Below are 18,549 nucleotides of genomic sequence, written 5' to 3' on the forward strand. Positions count from 1 at the left end.
TAATCCTATATATTTATATCTTAGGCATTTAAAAACATTAGAGATCCATCCATAGGTGTCACCAGAATGCCCCCATAACACTTTCAATTTAAAACATGCCAAATATTATGTGAAAGAATTATCTACACTAAATCTCTGATCTTTACTGGATCTCTCAACCCAAAGCTTCTCACTTAAAACTAGTGGAAAAGAGTCGACAAGGGGAGGGGACTGACTAAGGACAAGTCTTAGGCATGTCCACTACACACTACTTAACAATAAGCCACAAAAAAATGTTTCAAGTTTTGATAGAGCTGTCATAATAGCTACATCAAATCTGTTTCATCAAAACATCTCTCCTGCACTGACAGTGCTATCTCTGTCAGTGAGTTTTTCAAGTTCTTGCTCAAGCCTTTGGCTGTCTCTATGGCTTTATGGGCCAGGGAAAAAGAAAACCAGGCCATGGTTTAAGGAGCTCAGGTACCTGCTGTATATGACGGAGCATTTCAATGACCCTAATGTAGTCCAGGTAAACAAGCCCAGATGTTTCCCAGTCCTGGATTAGGCCACTGCGCTCCAGAGGTGCCAGGTCTTCCAAGAACCCCTTCAGGTAGTCATAGTTCTCATTAATAATGGCATCTGAAGAAACAAAATATTGACCAAAAGTGTACAGAGGAAGGAGATGGCAGAAATCCAAGACAGGATGAAAAGGAAAATTATGTTGGGTCAGACTTGAGAATTACAGTAGATATTTCAAAATTCTCTTAAAGAAACTGTAAAGAATTCCTGGTTTCAGTTTCCCAAATAGCGATCTCTGGTGTTGCTGAATGAAACTCCCTAAACAATGAGCTTAACGCAATTAGTGCCCATCAAGAATATTCCTGGCAGATAGGAATATAACAGATATTGCTGTTGACCTCTGCCCCTCACCCTCACTAAGCATCTTCTGCACAGGGAGCTTTTACAAAGTGTGATCTGATTCAAGTCTGCCATGCTCTGTACTGATCACTGTCCCTGGCCTGACTCATCATGGGCTCAGAGGTTTGAAGAATTGGGGGTGATCCCAGGAGACACAGACCCTGGTCTGAAGCACTCACCAGAAGCTAAGTGCCGGATGACGAGCTTGTGGCACCTGTTCCAGTGTCCTGCTTTAAATAAGTAGAGGGCCTCCAAGTGCTTGTCGGATTCCATGTGTGCTCGCACTGCTTTGGCCTCATGAATCCATTCAGCGGGCACACAAAGCTTCTCGGTCAGGAAAGTCTCCTTAGCCCAAGATTCAGGGGTCTCCAACAGCTGGCAGTGCCGGGTAAGCAGCTCTCGAACAGCCTTCTCCCGCGTGCTATAGGAGGAAACGTCAGCTGGGATAAATCTCATCCTTACTGACGGAGAAGGCTGCCTCAGATGGCTCAAAGTGGCCCCTGAGGCAGTCTCCTAAACTGCAGGTCCTGACCCATAGAGGATCACCTCAAGCTTCACTTAAGGTGACATACCAGCATTAATTTTTAAAATGAAATAGAACAGAAGCACATTGTATTTTCATGGTCAAAACAGTCTGAGGATGAATACTCTTGGGAAGGTTGTCCACTGCCCCCAAAAGGCTTTGTCCTCACTGGCTCATTTCTCTTTTCTAACTATACTGGAATATCGTTGATGTTGCACAATGTTTGCTATACAATGGTGTACAGCAACATATGTTCATTCTTTAATTTTTCTCATATAGGTCATCACAGAATATTGAGCAGAGCTCACTGTACTATAGAGCAGGTCCTTGTTGCTTATCCATCTTATATACAGTACAGAGTGTGTGTGGGTTCATCCCAGCAGGCTCATTTCTTTGTTTCCTTTCTAGAACAGGAGATGAAGGATGAGATAGGGGAATTCTGGACCCACCGAGCAGTCCTCTGCAGTCCATTCTCAACCTCCTCTCTGCCCTTTCTCTCACATGGTCAGTATAAGTAAACAAAGTTGACAGTTTTACAACATAAGGTCCTTTCTAGGTCCTGTTTTTTCCCTTATAGCCATCAGGCTTCCTAATTCATTTTCTCTTTACTCCTAGACTTAGGCTAAACTCACTCTTTCTGCTCTTAAGTCCACTTAAAGAGATTTCTTCTTCTGGCCAAAGGATCTCTCATTTGAATTTCAGATCAAAGCTATTCTCATCTTAGATTCTTTTGTCAACGCCTAGGCTTTTTAAGAATTCCCAGTCTCAGGACATCTGCCTCCTTTTCCTCTCCTCTTTAGGAAGCAGGATCTGCTTTCCCACAGCCAGTCATCAATCATCCCATCAGCCAGCCTTCTACCATGCGAAATTCTCCAAGAGTGTATTTAAATAAACGCAGAGGGAAATTCTGGGGTCATTTTGCCTCCTGGTAAGGAGGAAGAGGAAAGAGAAATTCCTTAAAGGGAAGGTTGTGCTGGATGCTTTATATTTTTACTCTTTTAATTTCATAGTCACCTTTGAACAGAGATTAGCAATATTATGATTTTACAGATTAAAAAACTGAGGCCTAGAGACTATCTTGACTCTAAGTCAAAAATGAGTAAGTTTTACCCTAGGTCAAAGTGAGTACATGCTGAAGCCAGAATTTAGAAAGACCAGACTACAAAACAACTTTCCATGCCCTACGGAATGACAGATAGTACAGTACAATGATTAAGAGCACAGATTCTGGGTATCTTGAATTGAAAGCCTCACTCTGCCATTTACTAGCTATGTGATCTTGAACAAAAGTTATCTAATCTCTGTATGCCTTGAGCTGCTCATCTATAAACAGACAATAAGAATGTCTATCTCATAGGTTCATTATCACCATTAAACAAGTTAATATATTTAAAGTACTTACAACAGAATAGAAAGATATATAAAAACATTATATAAATTATATAACAAAGCATTGTGTTAAGTGTTTTTGTTCTTAGTAATATGCCATGCCGCTACCAATAACAAAAAACCTCCGGCTTTATACAGTTCACAGCAGGGAGTAAAGGTGTTTCTCTGGTTTTCATTCAGGACAGAGAACCAAAACATTATGCATCTGGGCAAGATTGTATTGGTAAATAGGTAAACACAACACTATCAAACTTGAGGAATGGATGGCAAGGGAAGAGAGAAAGCCAGTGGACAGAGACAAAGAAGGGGTACTCCTTGCCAACCTTTACGGATCCACTGAAGCAACACAGCCAGCATTACTTCTGCATAATTCTAAACATACCACATTCAAGGAATTTGTGCCTAAGTTAATGGGATTTTTCCACCCAGGTATATCCTTCCTTTCCACTTATTTCCCATACCGATTTAATAGGTGTTTAGACTGATTCCTTTGTTGCCCTGTAGGGCTAGAGGCACCCAGTGCATCTGATGGCTTCTCACTCACCTTGAGTTGTCAATGTGCAGGAGGACAAAGATGGCCCACTCCCAAAGGCCCTCACTCTCCAGTTGGCCAGCATAACTGACCTGCAGCACACCCTCACACTGCTCTGAGAGATGGGTATAGTTAAGAGCCCGCAGCACCTCCCACAAGTGCCAGCTTAGGCGATAGTCCAAAGGATCCGCAGTTACGCTTCGAGGCTCCAGCAGCTGGTTGAGGTCATAATGTCTGCAAAGGAGAATGTGCTGAGTTACCAAACCCAGTCAGCAGACCACCTGCACTGGATAGGTTAACTCTTTCAGCCACAGCTTAGAAAACAATAAAGGCAAGTACCCTAGAGCAGAAGCATCATAAGCCTTACAGTCTTCCTCCTCTAGGTTTAGCCAGATTACAGATCCTACCAAAAACCAAGGAACTTCCCTTCTCAGGCTCTTCTAACAAGTCTGATGGTATTTCTTTGGTCTATTTTTACCATTCTGGTACAGGAAGTCTTCACAACTTTCACCCTTTCATTATTATAGTGTCTTTTCCTTAACCATTAAAAAAAATTTAAGTTTCCTTAGTATCTTTCACATTGTTCTACTATCTGAAGTTGCTGAAGTGCTACTTCACCTGTTTATCTGAACACCTGACTAGTCTTAATGATGGTTATGTCCTTCCTTTTGCTTTACAGTTGGTATTATTCTTTATACAGAAATCCAAGTACCCAAGGTTTGAAAGTCTCCCTAAGGCTTTTGCTTTTTCTTCTGCAAGGGGCCCAAGGATCTCAATGATTCTGGACCAGTTTGTGTGTGATGTTCTTAACTTCCAAATCCCAGACCGTAAGAACAGTAAGAATGAAGATCCCATACCCACAAGCTTTAAAGATCTAGGCGTTGGTTTACCAACCAGAGTGTTTCCATTTCACCTAAGATCCCAGACATCTCACAAGTACCTACACCTTGCCAAGTAATGAGTAGTTTTTCTTGCCCAGTACTGTCAAACTGAACTTTGTGTGATAATGGAAATGTTCTATAATCTGCTTTGACCAATAAGATAGCCACTAGCCATGTGTGGCTATTAAACACTTGAAATATGGCTAGTGCGAATGAGTAATTAAACTAAGATTAGGATTTTCTATCTCAGTCTGGCTTTGGTTTCTGGCATATTGAGATATATGCTTTTTTTCTTCCTCTTTTTTCTTGTTTGACAGTAAAAGAGGTGACATACAATAACTATACATATTTAGAATATACAGTTTTCGCAAGTTCAAACACATATATACACCTGTGAAACTACCACCAAGATCAAGATAACAAGCTAACCTATCACCTCCAAAAGGTTCCAGAAGCCCCTCTGTGATTCCTCTCTCCTACCTATCCCTACACCTACTCTTCCCACTCAACAACTGATTCCTCTATCATTATAGATTAGTTTGCATTTTACAGTATTATATAAATTGAAATCAAACAGTAGGTATAGTTTGGGGAATTTTTTTTTTTTTTGTCTCTTCAAAACTAAGTAAAAGTACTTTATAATTCGCCATTGCTGCTGTGTGTTATCAACAGTTACTGGTGAGGTAGTCTTCCATTGTAGAGACGTGCCACAATTGGCTTATCCAATCACCTACTGATGGAAATTTGGGCTGTTTCCTGTTTTGAACCTTTACAAATAAAACTGCTATCAACACATACACAGACATATATTTTCATTGCCCTCAGGTAAATACTTAGAGGAGTATAATGACTGAATCACATGTATGTAGGTGTATGTTAAACTTTTTTTTAGCTACCAAACTCTTTCCCCAAGTGCCAGTATTATTTATATTTTCCCCCAGCAGTGTTGAGAATTTCAACTGCTCCACATCCATGATGACATTTGGTAAAGGTCTTTTAAAAATTCTAACCATTCTAACTGATGGGTAGTGGCATCCCACGACAGCTTTAATTTGCATGTCCCTGATGTCTACCAATGTTAAACAACTTTTCATGGGCTTGACATGTAGATCTTCTTTGGTGAAGCATCTTTGAAATATTTTCCCATTTTTAAACTGGATTGTTCTCTTATTATTGAGTTCAAAGAGTTCTTTACATGTTCTGGATAAAAGTTCTTTATCAGATATATGAATTGAAAATATATTTTCCCAATCTGTAGCTTGTCTTTTCAATCTCTTACAGACATTAAAAAAGAATAAGGACAAGTTACAAATAACTTTATGCGAATAAATCTGGTGACTTTGGTGAAACAGAAAAATTCCTTAGGAAAAACAAATGAACAAAACTGACTCAAGAAAAAAACTATTACAACATAAAAAAGAACTATTAGATACCCCCATTAAAGTGGCAGGGTGTGGGGGGCAGCAGCAAAAGATTTCAACAGACATTTCAGGAAGATATGTAGATGGTAAATAAACACATGAAAAAACACTTGCCATCATTAGGTATTAGGGGGAATGCAAATTAAAACACAGTTTTAGTTATGTGTATTTTACAACAAGAGACTATTATTCTAAAATTAGTATAGTTAATTTAAAAGAAAGTATTTAAAGATCTGAAGTGAGATGTGAGCTACTACTGACTAGAGAAAACTGCTCAGTGTTTCTGATGTAAGGTAAAAAGACAGCTCTGAGATAGTTTAAATTATTTGATTAGATATAACAACATGTTAATATATTAGTTTCTTATTAAGCACACAAAAAAAGAGACTCCAGTATATGACCACTAAAATGATGAAGTTTTAAAAGCCAATAATAACAAATTTTGAGGAGGATTTGGAGCAATTATAGATCTTGATGGGACTTTAAGCACAAGTGGTCATAGCAGCTTTATTCTTAGTATATCCTAAGACAAAAAAAATTGTTCACTAACAAATGAATAAAAATTAAATTTCTGATATACATATTAATATGGATAAATCTCAGAATCACCATGTTGGGTAAAAAAAAAAAAAAGGCACAAAAGATAACATACAGAATTATAAAAAATTCTGTAATAGCAAAGTAATCTACAATAATGAAAAGTCAGTAGTTGTCTGGGGTGTGGACTGACTGCAAAGGGACATGAGGGAACTTTTGGAGGGTAATGTAAATGCTATCAGATAGTGATGGTAGTTATATTACATTAAAAAATATGAAACCACACACTTTATTATCAATATATATAAATTGTATCTCATTGAAGTTGATTAAAATAATTTTGTTTTTAAAATTTTTATTAAAATATAATTGATTTAAAATGTAAATTTTTAGATTTCTAATTCTAGTTCCCATGCTCTTTGAACTCCATTAGTTTTATTTTGTGATTAATATAATCTTATGGCAATTTGACCACATATAAAAGGGAAAGAACTCCCTAAGGTTCATGGAACCCTCAAAAGTGATTATAACACATGACTGATTTACCTGTCACTGTAGAGTTTTAGAAGGTGAAAGCAGACATCTTGAAGAGGTCTCTGTGAGTCTTGCTCCTCCTCTACCACATATCCAGAGCCCTCCAGGTATGAGGGAAGTGGACAGCAGGCGTATCTGTCACTATCAGAGGTATTCTGAAGTTAAGAATTTGATAAAACAATACATCAGCTCCAAGTATGTTTCACTAGATGATGATATGTTTCAGTTACTCAGATGTGTATTAAGAATGGTGTGACATCCGCTAAAGGACTGTTTCAAGGATTTTAAACTTCATTACACTCGGGTTTTTTTAGTGTTCTTTTTTCCCTGACAAATAATTCTGGCAAATGATATCAATGACAATACAAATTAACAGTAAGAAAAGAACCAAATAATGGCATTAAAAACATTAAGAATACTTTAACCTCCAAATACACAAGGAATATGAAATATTAATATAATGATATTTAGAGGCAAATTTCAGACGTGCTAATTTGGGGCTATACTAAACACAAGGTCAGGCTGTAGCTCAGGGAATTCCTGAAGGAATAAAACAGCATTAGGAATGAAGAAAAACCCTCTGATGATGGTGCAGGAAAACAGCAGTAAGAAAATAAATTACGGGATTCCCTGACGGTCCAGTGGTTAAGAATCTGTCTTGCAAGGCAGAAGACACTGGTTCGATCCCTGGTCTAGGAAGATCCCACATGGCAAGAGGCAGCTGAGCCCGTGTGTCACAACTATTGAAGCTCACATGCCCTAGAGCCTGTGTTCCTCAAGAGAAGCCACCGCCATGAGAAGCCCACACACTGCAACTAAAGAGTAGCCTTCACTCGCCCAACTAGAGAAAGCCTGAGGGAAGCAACAAAGACCCAGCGTAGCAGAAAATAATACAATCACTTAAAAAAAAAAGAGTAAACTGTGGAAACTCACTGTATTAAGCAAAACATAAGCAGATATTTGAAGAAATTTCCCATCATTTCCTGTGTCCATTTCAATTTTACAGTAATTTCAAAAAAGTAGTTAGAAAAAAGTATTGTGAAATATGATTTGATTGTTTTTTTTTTCCTCTGGAGTACTTTTCTAGTAAAATCAGAACTCCTACCAGAACTTGTGCTTGGTTCTACTGGATACATGTACCTGAAATGCTTCTTCATACATGCTGAGCGCCTTGGAAATGGAAGCTGTTGGTGGAAGCAAATACCAAAGATGGACAGCCAGGGAGCGTTTCCAATCCAACTGGGAGCACACATTGATTTGCTTCTGCTCTGAGAGCTGCCACACCTGCAGGAGGCAAAATCACCACCACAGCTCTACATTATATATTACCTTGTTATTGCCCAGGCTTGCATGCTGCTCACTTATTTAAGTTGCATTTAAAATGATTTAAATAGCAGTGTTAATGGCCCAGATATAAACTACACAGTTCCTTGGTGGCAGGTGACTGGGTGGGCTAAATAGGAGGCACTTAGACAATAAGTGCACTGAGAAGTGATGAGAACCACTCACTGCCCACAGTGGTCAACTTTTTAAGACGTGAATAAATTCTGATCAGTGACTATGTTTTTGGAAATTGATGGCAAGTAAAACAGGTAGGCAGGAAGAAAACTGGCTTAAAGTCATTATGATACATCATACATAAAATGAAAGAGAAGTGGCTATTAAAAAAAGAGAGGCCAAACAACATGAAAAAGTGTCCATATTCAGTAAGTTCCCAAGAAAAGTTGCAGAACTATGTATAATTCTATTTGAATATATACAGGTATAAATGTGCATGCTTTATATGTCAGAATATACTTAAAATATGTCTAGAAAGACAGATAATGAATTATGTTATCACTATTATAGGGGTTATGGCAAATTTTAACATTTTAATTTCTATACAACCAGTATTTTCTTCCCCCACAATGTACATACTGTACCTTTCTAATTTGAAAATATTTCTGCTCAAAGTTAAATACAAGTTGCTTAGTTACAGGTAACAATGCACAACTTAAAAGATAGCTCTTTGCCTTAACTTCAAGTAATCCTGAATCTATGAAAAAATTTACGTGAGTTCACAAGAAAAGAAGAAAATACCGGTTTTCCAGCCAAGAGGGCAAAGATGCGCAGTCTCTCCTCCTGGATGAAGCAGTCAGCCTGGAGTTGATGCCAATCCACCAGCTGCATAGTAAGCAGCTCACGAACTGATTGGCTGCCAACCAACTGGGATAAAAGAAGAGCAAGACGATGATCACCTACAAGAGAAACAGAAGTTCTTTGGTGATACTGAGAATTTACAGACTTGGAAAAATACGTAGGGGCATTATCTTATTTCTTCTGGCCCCCAGAAACACCTCTGACTGCTTTTGGCAGTAGTGCTGAAAGACTGAGTAGAAAATTTTTGACTAGGGTAGAAAATCTTCAAAGTAGCTTAACCTAATTACATACAGACTGTACAGTACACAGAGAATTAGACCATAAACTAAGAGAATAATTCTTTGTTTCATCCCTAACTGACCTCCTTAAAGTCAATGATCCTTTTCCTTATCCTTTTGTTTTTGGATATGGGTCAGTGCTTACATGACTAAAGTACGATGTCCTGCCCGGAAACTAAGGCTCTCATCACAAAGCGTTTCCTTAACACACTAAAGACACTTGGAGGAAAGAAATCATGCATCAGGAACACATCTGGAAATATGTTAATAGGTCAAGCCGTCTCCCTGCTTACCTGTATACAAGTAACCAAAACATGACTGGGCTATGATTCATGCAGTAAATGTTGCAGCCCATTTGACCATGAGCTGCTAGTATTCTAAATGAATCACAATAAAGGAATAAAGGTTATTTCTGTGTATCTACTGGACAAGTTCTGATAAGAAACTGGTATATCATATCTTGACTCAATCATTAAGGTCATTTTTCTTGGCTCTGATAACCAATTTAGCTTCCACCAATCCTTGACTTTTCACATAAGACTTTCCTGAATGACAAGAACATGTGCTTGAACAAATGGAAGGAGTCTAGAAAACTTCAAGTTGATTTTAGTGTATGGTGTGATGTGACGATCTAAATTCATCTTTTACAAGTGAACATTCAACTATTCCAGCATTATCTGTTGAAAAGATTGTCCTTTTCACATTTAAACTATCTTGGCACTTTTTTGTCAAAAATCAACTGACTGTAAGCACAACAGTTTTATATTTGGATTCTCATTTCTGTTCCATTGATGTGAATGTTCATCCTTATGCTGATTCCACATTGCTGTGACTGCTGTCCCCAATCTTAGGGTGAAATCATCCTATCTTTTCAACATTAAGTATGATGTTAGATGCAGTTTTTTTGGTATATTTGCTTTGATACCAGGACAATAATGTTGCCATAGGTGAGGTGAAAAGTGCTCCCTCCTATTTTCTGGAACAGTTGTAGAAAATTGGTATTCTTTCTTTCTTCTTGCAGCAATGTACGGCTTGCAGGGTCTTAGTTCCCTGACCAAGGACTGAACCCGGGCCCTCGGCAGTGGAGTCCTAACCACTGGACTGCCAGGGAATCCCTTCGTATTATTTCTTCTTTTAAAAGCTTAAGTGTATTCACCAGGTAAGACATCTGGGCCTGAGCTTTTCTAAGTGAAAATTGCAAATTACTAATTCAACTTCTTACAGATCTATTTAGATTTTCTACTTTTTCTTGAATTTTGATAATTATACCTTCCTAGGAATTTTCAATTTCATCCAAATTGTTGCATTTGTTGACATAGAATTGCTTATAGTATTTCCTTTTCTGCAGTAGCGATGGTCACTCTTTCATTCCTATTTTTGGCAATGTTATCTTTCCTCTTTTTTTCACTGTCAGTGTAGTTAAAGATTTATAAACTTTCTTGATCTTTTCAAAAAACTAACTTTGGTTTTATCAATTCCTCTACTGTTTCTATTATCATTCCTCTAATGTTTTCATTATCACTGAATTCTGTTCTAATCTTTAATATTTCCTCCTTCTACCTTTGGGTTTAGTTTTCTCTTCTTTTGCTAATTCCTCAACATAGAAGCTTAGATTATAATTTGAGGAGTCTCTTCTTGTTGAGTAGGTACCAAGTAATGCTTCTTACTGACAGTGTTTTAAGTATACTATATTCTTGACTTTGTTTAGTTAGTTCTCTATCAATTATTGAAAGTGGAGGTAGGAAGAGAAGCAAAAGTTTTTAATAAACTAAAACATAGTGCCTTGCCAAAAGCTTAATCTTAGGGTAAGAAAAAAAGGGGAGGAAAAGTAGAGTTTGTGAATGAATAAATCTAAGGACCTGACTTCCGGCAATCCTCTTCCACTCACATCTATGTGTATCTCTTAAATGGTTCATAACCTTTATAACTTTATAGAAGGTCAATCCTGAAGACAAGTTTTCATTGTATAAATGTATGAAGATTACCTAAGGCACAAATTGAAAATAAACCCAGTTGATGGCTCCAATTAGTTGGCTTCAGTAAACAAGGTTTCAGTAAAGTTTGATCAAGGATCTAATTATATACATATTAAACTGAACTATGTCATCCTTTTGGAGAAGGCAATGGCACCCCACTCCAGTACTCTTGCCTGGAAAATCCTATGGATGGAGGAGCCTGGTAGGCTGCAGTCCGTGGGGTCGCTAAGAGTCAGACACGACTGAGCGATTTCACTTTGACTTTTCACTTTCATGCACTGGAGAAGGAAATGGCAACCCACTCCAGTGTTCTTGCCTGGAGAATCCCAGGGATAGGGGAGCCTGGTTGGCTGCTGTCTATGGGGTCGCACAGAGTCGAACACAACTGAAGCGACTTAGCAGCAGGAGCAGCAGCATGTCATCCTTTAATCCTATCAAGATTTTTATCTAGACACTTAGTAACTACTTGCTGAATGCCTCTCACTAATGAATGTGGAACTAAAAATACATACACATATATATATGAGAAGTCCAAAAATTAAACTTCAATATGTTTATTTGAATGAAATAAGTGAATCAGTGCAAAACATATATGTTTAAGAAGTTCAGTAGGGGGACCTAAATGTCAAAAGAAATCTGCTAACATGGCACATTTTATGTATGAAAGAAATTAAGAAGTATTTGACTATAATATCTATATAACATTTGTGATGTATTACATGAAAAAAAATGAAAAAAATGTATATATATAAAAAACAGGATACTATCTTTTAAAATAATACATGCATTGTTGCTCTGTATGCACATATTTGTATATACTTTATATATATTACAAAGTAAACATTTTAAATACAAACTGCACATTGAAATGTTTGCAGTGAATAGTAGTAAAGGATTTAGGTGATTTTGGTTTACTGCTCTGTGCTTATCTGCATTTTCTACTTTTACTGCAAATGCATGTGTGGCATATAAAATTAAAATAACTTTAATTAAAATTTAAGATTTAAGGTTATAAAAGGAAAACCAGAAGGCACAGTCCCTACCTATTTTGGAGAAACCAGAAATCTTGCTGCGAAGTTTATGCTTAATATTCAGGTTAGAAGATAAGGGCAAACCCACAATTAAGAAAAGGGCAAACCCACAATTAAGGGTAGGGACAGTGAATAGGAAGTAGGCAGAAGTGCAAAGGACTGTATGTCCTACCTGACTGCTGGGCCAGGGAGCAGGCCTCACTGATCCTCTTGCCCGTGAGGTAGCTGAAGACAGCCTCCATAGGGTTGTCTTTTCGGGTCAAGGAGACTTCTTCCTCAATTTGAGGTGAGGCAGTACTGGACAGCCAGCGAGAAAAAGCTCTCCTTCGCTCCAGAATCTGAATGTATTCACTGGGCTCATCCAGCTGGCTATCAAGCTCCTTTAGGTGGCCCCACAGAGCTTCGCATAACGTCCACGTTAGGCTCCAGTGCTTCACAACTAAGAAACGGACAGGAAAACAATGCGATGACACAAAGTCATACAGTAACTACAGAGAGGGGATCACTTTAATTGTGGCATTAAAAATTACATCAGTTAATGAATACCCCCAACAATGACTCGAGTTGCTTTCTCTGTCTGCATCTCACTCAGCTGTGTCTTACAAGCTCCAGAGGTGTGTGGTGTAACTGCCTGCTTACTCCATGTTTCCATGGCACTTACAAATGTAACTCTACGCTCCTTTAAACAGACTCCTCTAGCCTAATTATGGCTAATATTGTCTCAAATGATAAAGAAAAATCCTCTGATTTGATCAAATTTTGTTCACAAATGCTTTATTAAGAAAATAGATAGTGCTCTAAGAACTTGTGAAGGATTATTCTCTGCTACAGCCTAACAATTTAGTGAGTTTAAATGATACTGTTCAATGTCCTTAAGAGCAAACCAACTCTATCTACACAATATAACTACGATAGCTACCATTCATTTTACAGATGAGGAAACTGAGGTATGGAACTTTAAGTGACTTGCTCAAAATTACAGGCCAAGATGTAACAGAGCCAGGATTCAAATTCAAGTAATCGGAGTCCAGTTCTTAGTCACTATGCTATACTGCCCATGGTGAGGGAGAACAAAAAGGGAGCACTGTTTACCACTTTATGCTATTCACCAAATACGCACTGGGATGACAACTCACATGTTTGAAGAGATGAGACGACTGAAGCAAACACAAAGAAATGAACATAAGCAAGTTCCAAAATGTGTGGTATAGAACATTCTAAAATAGTGCCCATTTTGCAATAAAAGTGATATGAACTGATGTGTGAAACATGTAATTTTTCTACATGTTAAACTTTTCTAATTTTCCTTGAAATTAAGTGCCCAAATTAGAAAAGCCCTTAATCGAAGTATGGGTTCAGAAAAACACGGTCACAATCGTTATAGAAAGGTAATAGTGAGAGAGGACAGGAAGAGAAGTCATAATCAACAAAGTTGGTGGGAAGAACAAGTGGGACTTGAATTAGACATGGAAGAATGAGTAGGACTTAGATAGGAACTCTATGTTCTCTGGGTGGGGTAAGAGATCTAATTTCATAAATTCACGAGAGGAACTGGCTACAGTTCCTCTGAACAGTGGTGTAAAAGTGATGATAAAAAATGATAGGATTTCTCCCTGTTTGAGATTCTGTTCATCACAACTCAACTACAGATTAAGTCCAAGCTCAGGCATCCATCCACTACACTGGCATGAGGAAATACATCCTGCTATGAACGTATGCTGCTACTCCTGTTCCTGGGACATCAAAGGTTAGAAGCACAGTCCATACTCACTTTGTGGTTCCAATAAATCTCTCGATGCTTCCTTAATCCAATCTGCATAGTCATGAATGACAGCAACTCCCGGATTGGGGACAATAAGAGGACACAGCTCATCCACGTGAACAGTGCTATGTTTTAATTTAAGCTCCAGAGATGTCTGGTATAATTGCAGGTCTTTGTCCAGCTTCTTTTGCCTCAAACTAAGTTTTTCCAAATGAACTTTGAATGGAGACTCAGTTAGGCTACAAGGGCAAATTAACAAATAAGACAGAAAATAAAGACAGGTGGTAGAATGTTCCTACAATAAAATCTTTCTTTTTATCTAATTACAAAATTGGATACAAACATTCTGTGATTTTTAAAAAATTCTGTTTCCTAATATCAAACTATAAAGGATTATCCATCGTTTATACATTTACCTTATTAGGTCAAAGATACACAGAAGGTGCTTTATTGAGAATATACCTTATATATGAAGAAATTACAAATATCTTAAGTGAGAAAATGGAAAAATGACTAATGCAATAAAAAGGATGAAAACTCAAGGAATGCTATAGCAATTAGCTTTGGGTCTGTTATCTTTTCTAACTGAAGTTTAACCATTAGGTAAGAATTAATATACTCTTCATACCTTGATGATACAAATGGAGTTATTAATGGCAAGTTATTAAATAGTTATCATTAGGTAAGTATTACATAATTTTTAATTATGCCAATAAAACTGTGCTAAGGATATATCTAGAAAATCACAAAGTGGAGCCCTGACCTTGTGTCTCCTGGTGATGAAAAGCTTTTGTTCACCTACCACATTGCCTTTCTCAGAAAACAAGGAAATGTGACTCACGATTTAACAGCTACTGGATTAGGCAGGAATCCATATTCCATACAGTCAGCAATCTGATGATTTTCCAGTTCCAGAGAACCACTCAGCTGTTCTCCACTATTAGCAAGCGTCCAGTTGGGGCCCCAACCAACCCGAAATGATCGTCCCATAAATAGGGCCATGTCCATCAGGAGCTTCCCCTTTCCATAGGTGACAGACTTTTTAAGAGGGACTAGGCCTGGTTGTCTGCGGGTACCCACTGTTTTCAACTGAAACTCAGGGGCTGGGCTGGGCACCGTAAACACAGAAGTCAAGGGTGGAGGAACAGACCAAGGGGATGTGGGCGGTATATTCATCAACGATGATGTTCTGGGAGTACGACATTCTTGTAAAGAGGCACTTGGTGAAAGGAAAGTCCCACTTGTAAATTTTGATTGTAGTAACCCACTTACTAAAATAAGGAGGAAAAAAAGACTATTAGAAAATACAGCCTATTGATTCTTAAACAATCACAACCAGCAAGGCTGAAATTATAGTTTTATTAAACTATCAATAATTAAATCAGATATAGATGACTAAGAGCAGGTTATATCAGACTGCAGAAATAACTTTCACATGGGAAATCAAGGCAGGAATTCTATTGATGATGTCAACAACAATAACAACACTATTGCTATTATTTAAAAAATCTATCTAGCACTTATCTGAAGTAGACTCTATATAATCCATTTGTATACACTGTTTCATTTCATCCTTCAATAACTTTAAATAACATTGCAGTCCTCATTTTATAGATGAGAAAACTAGGCTCAGTTAAATGACTTGTCCACATCTACAAAGCTACCAAGTGGCAGTACTGACAGATAAACCCAGGTAAATCTGACACCAATGTTCATGCCCTTATCAAAATGCAAATGTTTCCTCTTTAGTCAATATAAAAAGTTGATAAGATCAAAACTCAAAATTCCTACCACTTCCAGTGCTCAATGCCAGAATTAAGAAACCAAACCCACTGAGATATCTTGTAATTGCATATATGCCTTTCAGAAGGATAGTTTTTGTTACTTTTGCCTGTTTTTCAGTTTTATCTACTTCCTGTTTAAAGCAAGGAATCGTTGATTGAAGTATAAGATTTTCGTGTAGTGTTCATTATGGAAAAGCTTATAAATGTTTAACTGATGCTTCATTAAAGCATTTTTTAAAGGAAAGTTAATAAGAGTACTCAAAAGAATTGAAAAATAAACAGTTTTTAAGGTAACATAAACAAATCCCTTCCTGGTAGGTCCTCTGGCTTTCAAAATGTTTTGAAATTATACCTACTTAACTCTTTTATTGATATCAATACTCTAGCTCCAATCCCACATAATTATAAGTCCACTAGAAGAGATAAGAAAAGCTTTAAAATAAAACAGGAAATTGCTTTCCTGGAAATTTGGCAAATTTCAGGGGAGAGCAGAAATCTGAAAAGTTTCATACATGATAGGAAGCAACATTTGTCCCTAGAAAACAATAAGGATAGTGTTAGAATTGCACAAAAAGTACAGTACAGAACAACTTGTTGATTCTTCTAAGGTCTGATAAAAATTAGGAGAACTGACCTTACTATCTAAGCCACATTCATAAGCAAATAAAAACAAACCCCTAAACAAAACACAAATGTTTTTTTTTCCCATACAACTTTTGCATCTGCACCAGTGATCATAGTTTGGAGTTGTTTGCTACAGAAGTTGACTCAGCTTTGAAGAAATGTGAAAAGCCAGACTTTACAGCTTTCTTGTAAAAGAGCATCTTTTACAGTACCTAATGAACGAGGTTTTGATGAGTGAGTTGCTGAGATGGGGAGCCTGGGAGAACATATTTCTTGAGAAGTATCTGCTTTAGAAGGAAGGTGACTGATGCGCTGATCCAGGACCGTATCTACATCTTCTTCATCAGCAAGCAATGATGCTTTCATGATCTAAAAAAGCAATATCTACAGAATGAATGTGCTCCCCCAAATCCAAAGGCCATAAAAGAAAAACGCAGCTTACAACAACCAATTAAAAAGCTCTGCCTCAGGTCATGTCCAGAGCTAGTACAACATTTGTGTGACTAACTCTGTTATACTGTATGTGCCTGAAGGACAGAAGTTATATAAAACTTCTCTGCTTTGTATATAGTTTCACCAGAGGCTGGCACACAGCAGCAGCTTACATATTTGCTGAATGAATTAATTTTAAAGTTAAATATAAGCCAAAGGCTAAATTCATATAATGACAAGAGGCATAGGCAAGGAGAAATTGAGACAGCTTAAAGAAACTTGTAAGTATAATTAAAAAAAAAACACAAAACACTTCTGTGGAGCACTTTCCAGAGCCTCAAAACCTCTCGGTAAATGAAGTTATTATAGAGAAAAATCAGTGCTCACAGATGTTAAACGCCTTGCCTAAAGTCACACAGTAATAGTTACAAAACTGGGCCTAGAATCTAGGTCTTCTGAATCTCAATATAGCCTTCCTTCCAATGGCAAAATGATGCCTGAACATGGGCCATTTTCCTGTTTTTTTCTCATTCCAGGGACTGTTCAATGCCGTTAAGGGACTAATGAAAGAAAAGGCCTGGTATTAAGAAAGGAAGATGAATACTAGTTTAGATTCTTATAATAAGGGTGGGTTAGGACTTCACCTGTAACACATGTGGATTAATTCCCAGTGAAGATGCAATGTGTGTTGAGGCGGACACAGGTTCCTGATCCTCAGGCACGCTCTCTTCTAACATGGAATCCAGAACTGGCTCCTGGGTGATATCTACCATGTCACTGTCCAGTTCCACAACCCTCCCTAACTGCTCCACCTCTGGGCTCTGGCTCTGTAGACAGCAGAAAGATCAGGGAAGGATCATTAAATGACACCAGATAGACATAGAGTTTCTAGACGATATTTACTTTATTCAAAATATGATATAACAACATTAGATTCTGCCCATTCTATTATAATGTGAGGTAATATATTTGCTAGAGTATTGAAGAACAATTTCCCCAAAACTCCTCTATTATTACTTGGGATCCAAATGCAGATTCATGGAATTACCCTTTCATAATATTATGGTCTGGACCCTGGACCTAAGCCAGCACCCATACTGAAAAAATAGTCAACCTCAGACTATGATTATGCCTTACTTGATTTAGTTAGCAACTATAATTTTCTGATTTATACAGAGTTACCATGACCTCACAGTGCCTTGCAGCCAGAAGCCATGGGGAAGACAGAATAAAAGACACAAATACCAAAGTCTCTAGTACCTTTTCATTTTCTTAAAAGCATTTAGAAATAAATTTCTAGTTATCACAAACATAATTTTGGGCCTGGAATTTATTTTTTGGGAGACTAAATCCTAAGGTTAGCTCCACCTGTGCAGTATCACATGGAATAGTGTATCAGATGAAGAATGTGTTTCCCAAAAGAAAAAAACAAAGTACTACGAGGGACAATTTTAATCTGGGAATAGTTCTTTTAGGTTTAAATATGTTTAAATGTGTCAAGAGTTAGATTTACAATTATTAGGGAGTTTTAAAGATATAGTCATGATTAACAGTCTATGGTTTGAAAAGGTAAACATTCAGAAAGCTGAAACATACTATAAAATTGGCTCAGTGCAAATTCACATTAAATATGTCCTAAACTCACACATGATCTGGTAAAATGTTAACAAATGGCTATGCTAATTTATGAAACATTCTCAAAGCTAAAAGTTGTTCTACCTATTTTTCTTTCATAATATATCATCTGTAGATTACTAACCTTCCACAATTTCTGGTTTGTCTTTCATGAGTGGCCTGTTTCACAGTAGA

At 37.4% G+C, this 18,549-nt stretch overlaps 1 protein-coding gene across 3 annotated transcripts in view; it reads right to left on the reverse strand.

The window, feature by feature from the left end:
- Positions 1-18,549, reverse strand: part of NUP98 (nucleoporin 98 and 96 precursor) — an 86,763-nt gene that overhangs the window by 2,406 nt on the left and 65,808 nt on the right. For all 3 annotated transcript variants that reach the window (XM_070383811.1, XM_070383813.1, XM_005886640.3), the window contains exons 21-31: positions 17,385-17,567; positions 16,521-16,677; positions 14,742-15,171; positions 13,910-14,139; positions 12,311-12,577; positions 8,794-8,951; positions 7,855-7,998; positions 6,727-6,869; positions 3,354-3,575; positions 1,077-1,318; positions 464-618 (exon numbers count right to left, since the gene is read on the reverse strand). In XM_070383811.1, the coding sequence (XP_070239912.1) occupies positions 464-618; positions 1,077-1,318; positions 3,354-3,575; positions 6,727-6,869; positions 7,855-7,998; positions 8,794-8,951; positions 12,311-12,577; positions 13,910-14,139; positions 14,742-15,171; positions 16,521-16,677; positions 17,385-17,567 (2,331 nt within the window). The remainder of the gene's footprint in view (positions 1-463; positions 619-1,076; positions 1,319-3,353; positions 3,576-6,726; positions 6,870-7,854; positions 7,999-8,793; positions 8,952-12,310; positions 12,578-13,909; positions 14,140-14,741; positions 15,172-16,520; positions 16,678-17,384; positions 17,568-18,549) is intronic.

The sequence above is a fragment of the Bos mutus genome, chromosome 15 (assembly GCF_027580195.1).
Source record: "Bos mutus isolate GX-2022 chromosome 15, NWIPB_WYAK_1.1, whole genome shotgun sequence".
NCBI classification, from domain to species: Eukaryota; Metazoa; Chordata; class Mammalia; order Artiodactyla; family Bovidae; genus Bos; species Bos mutus.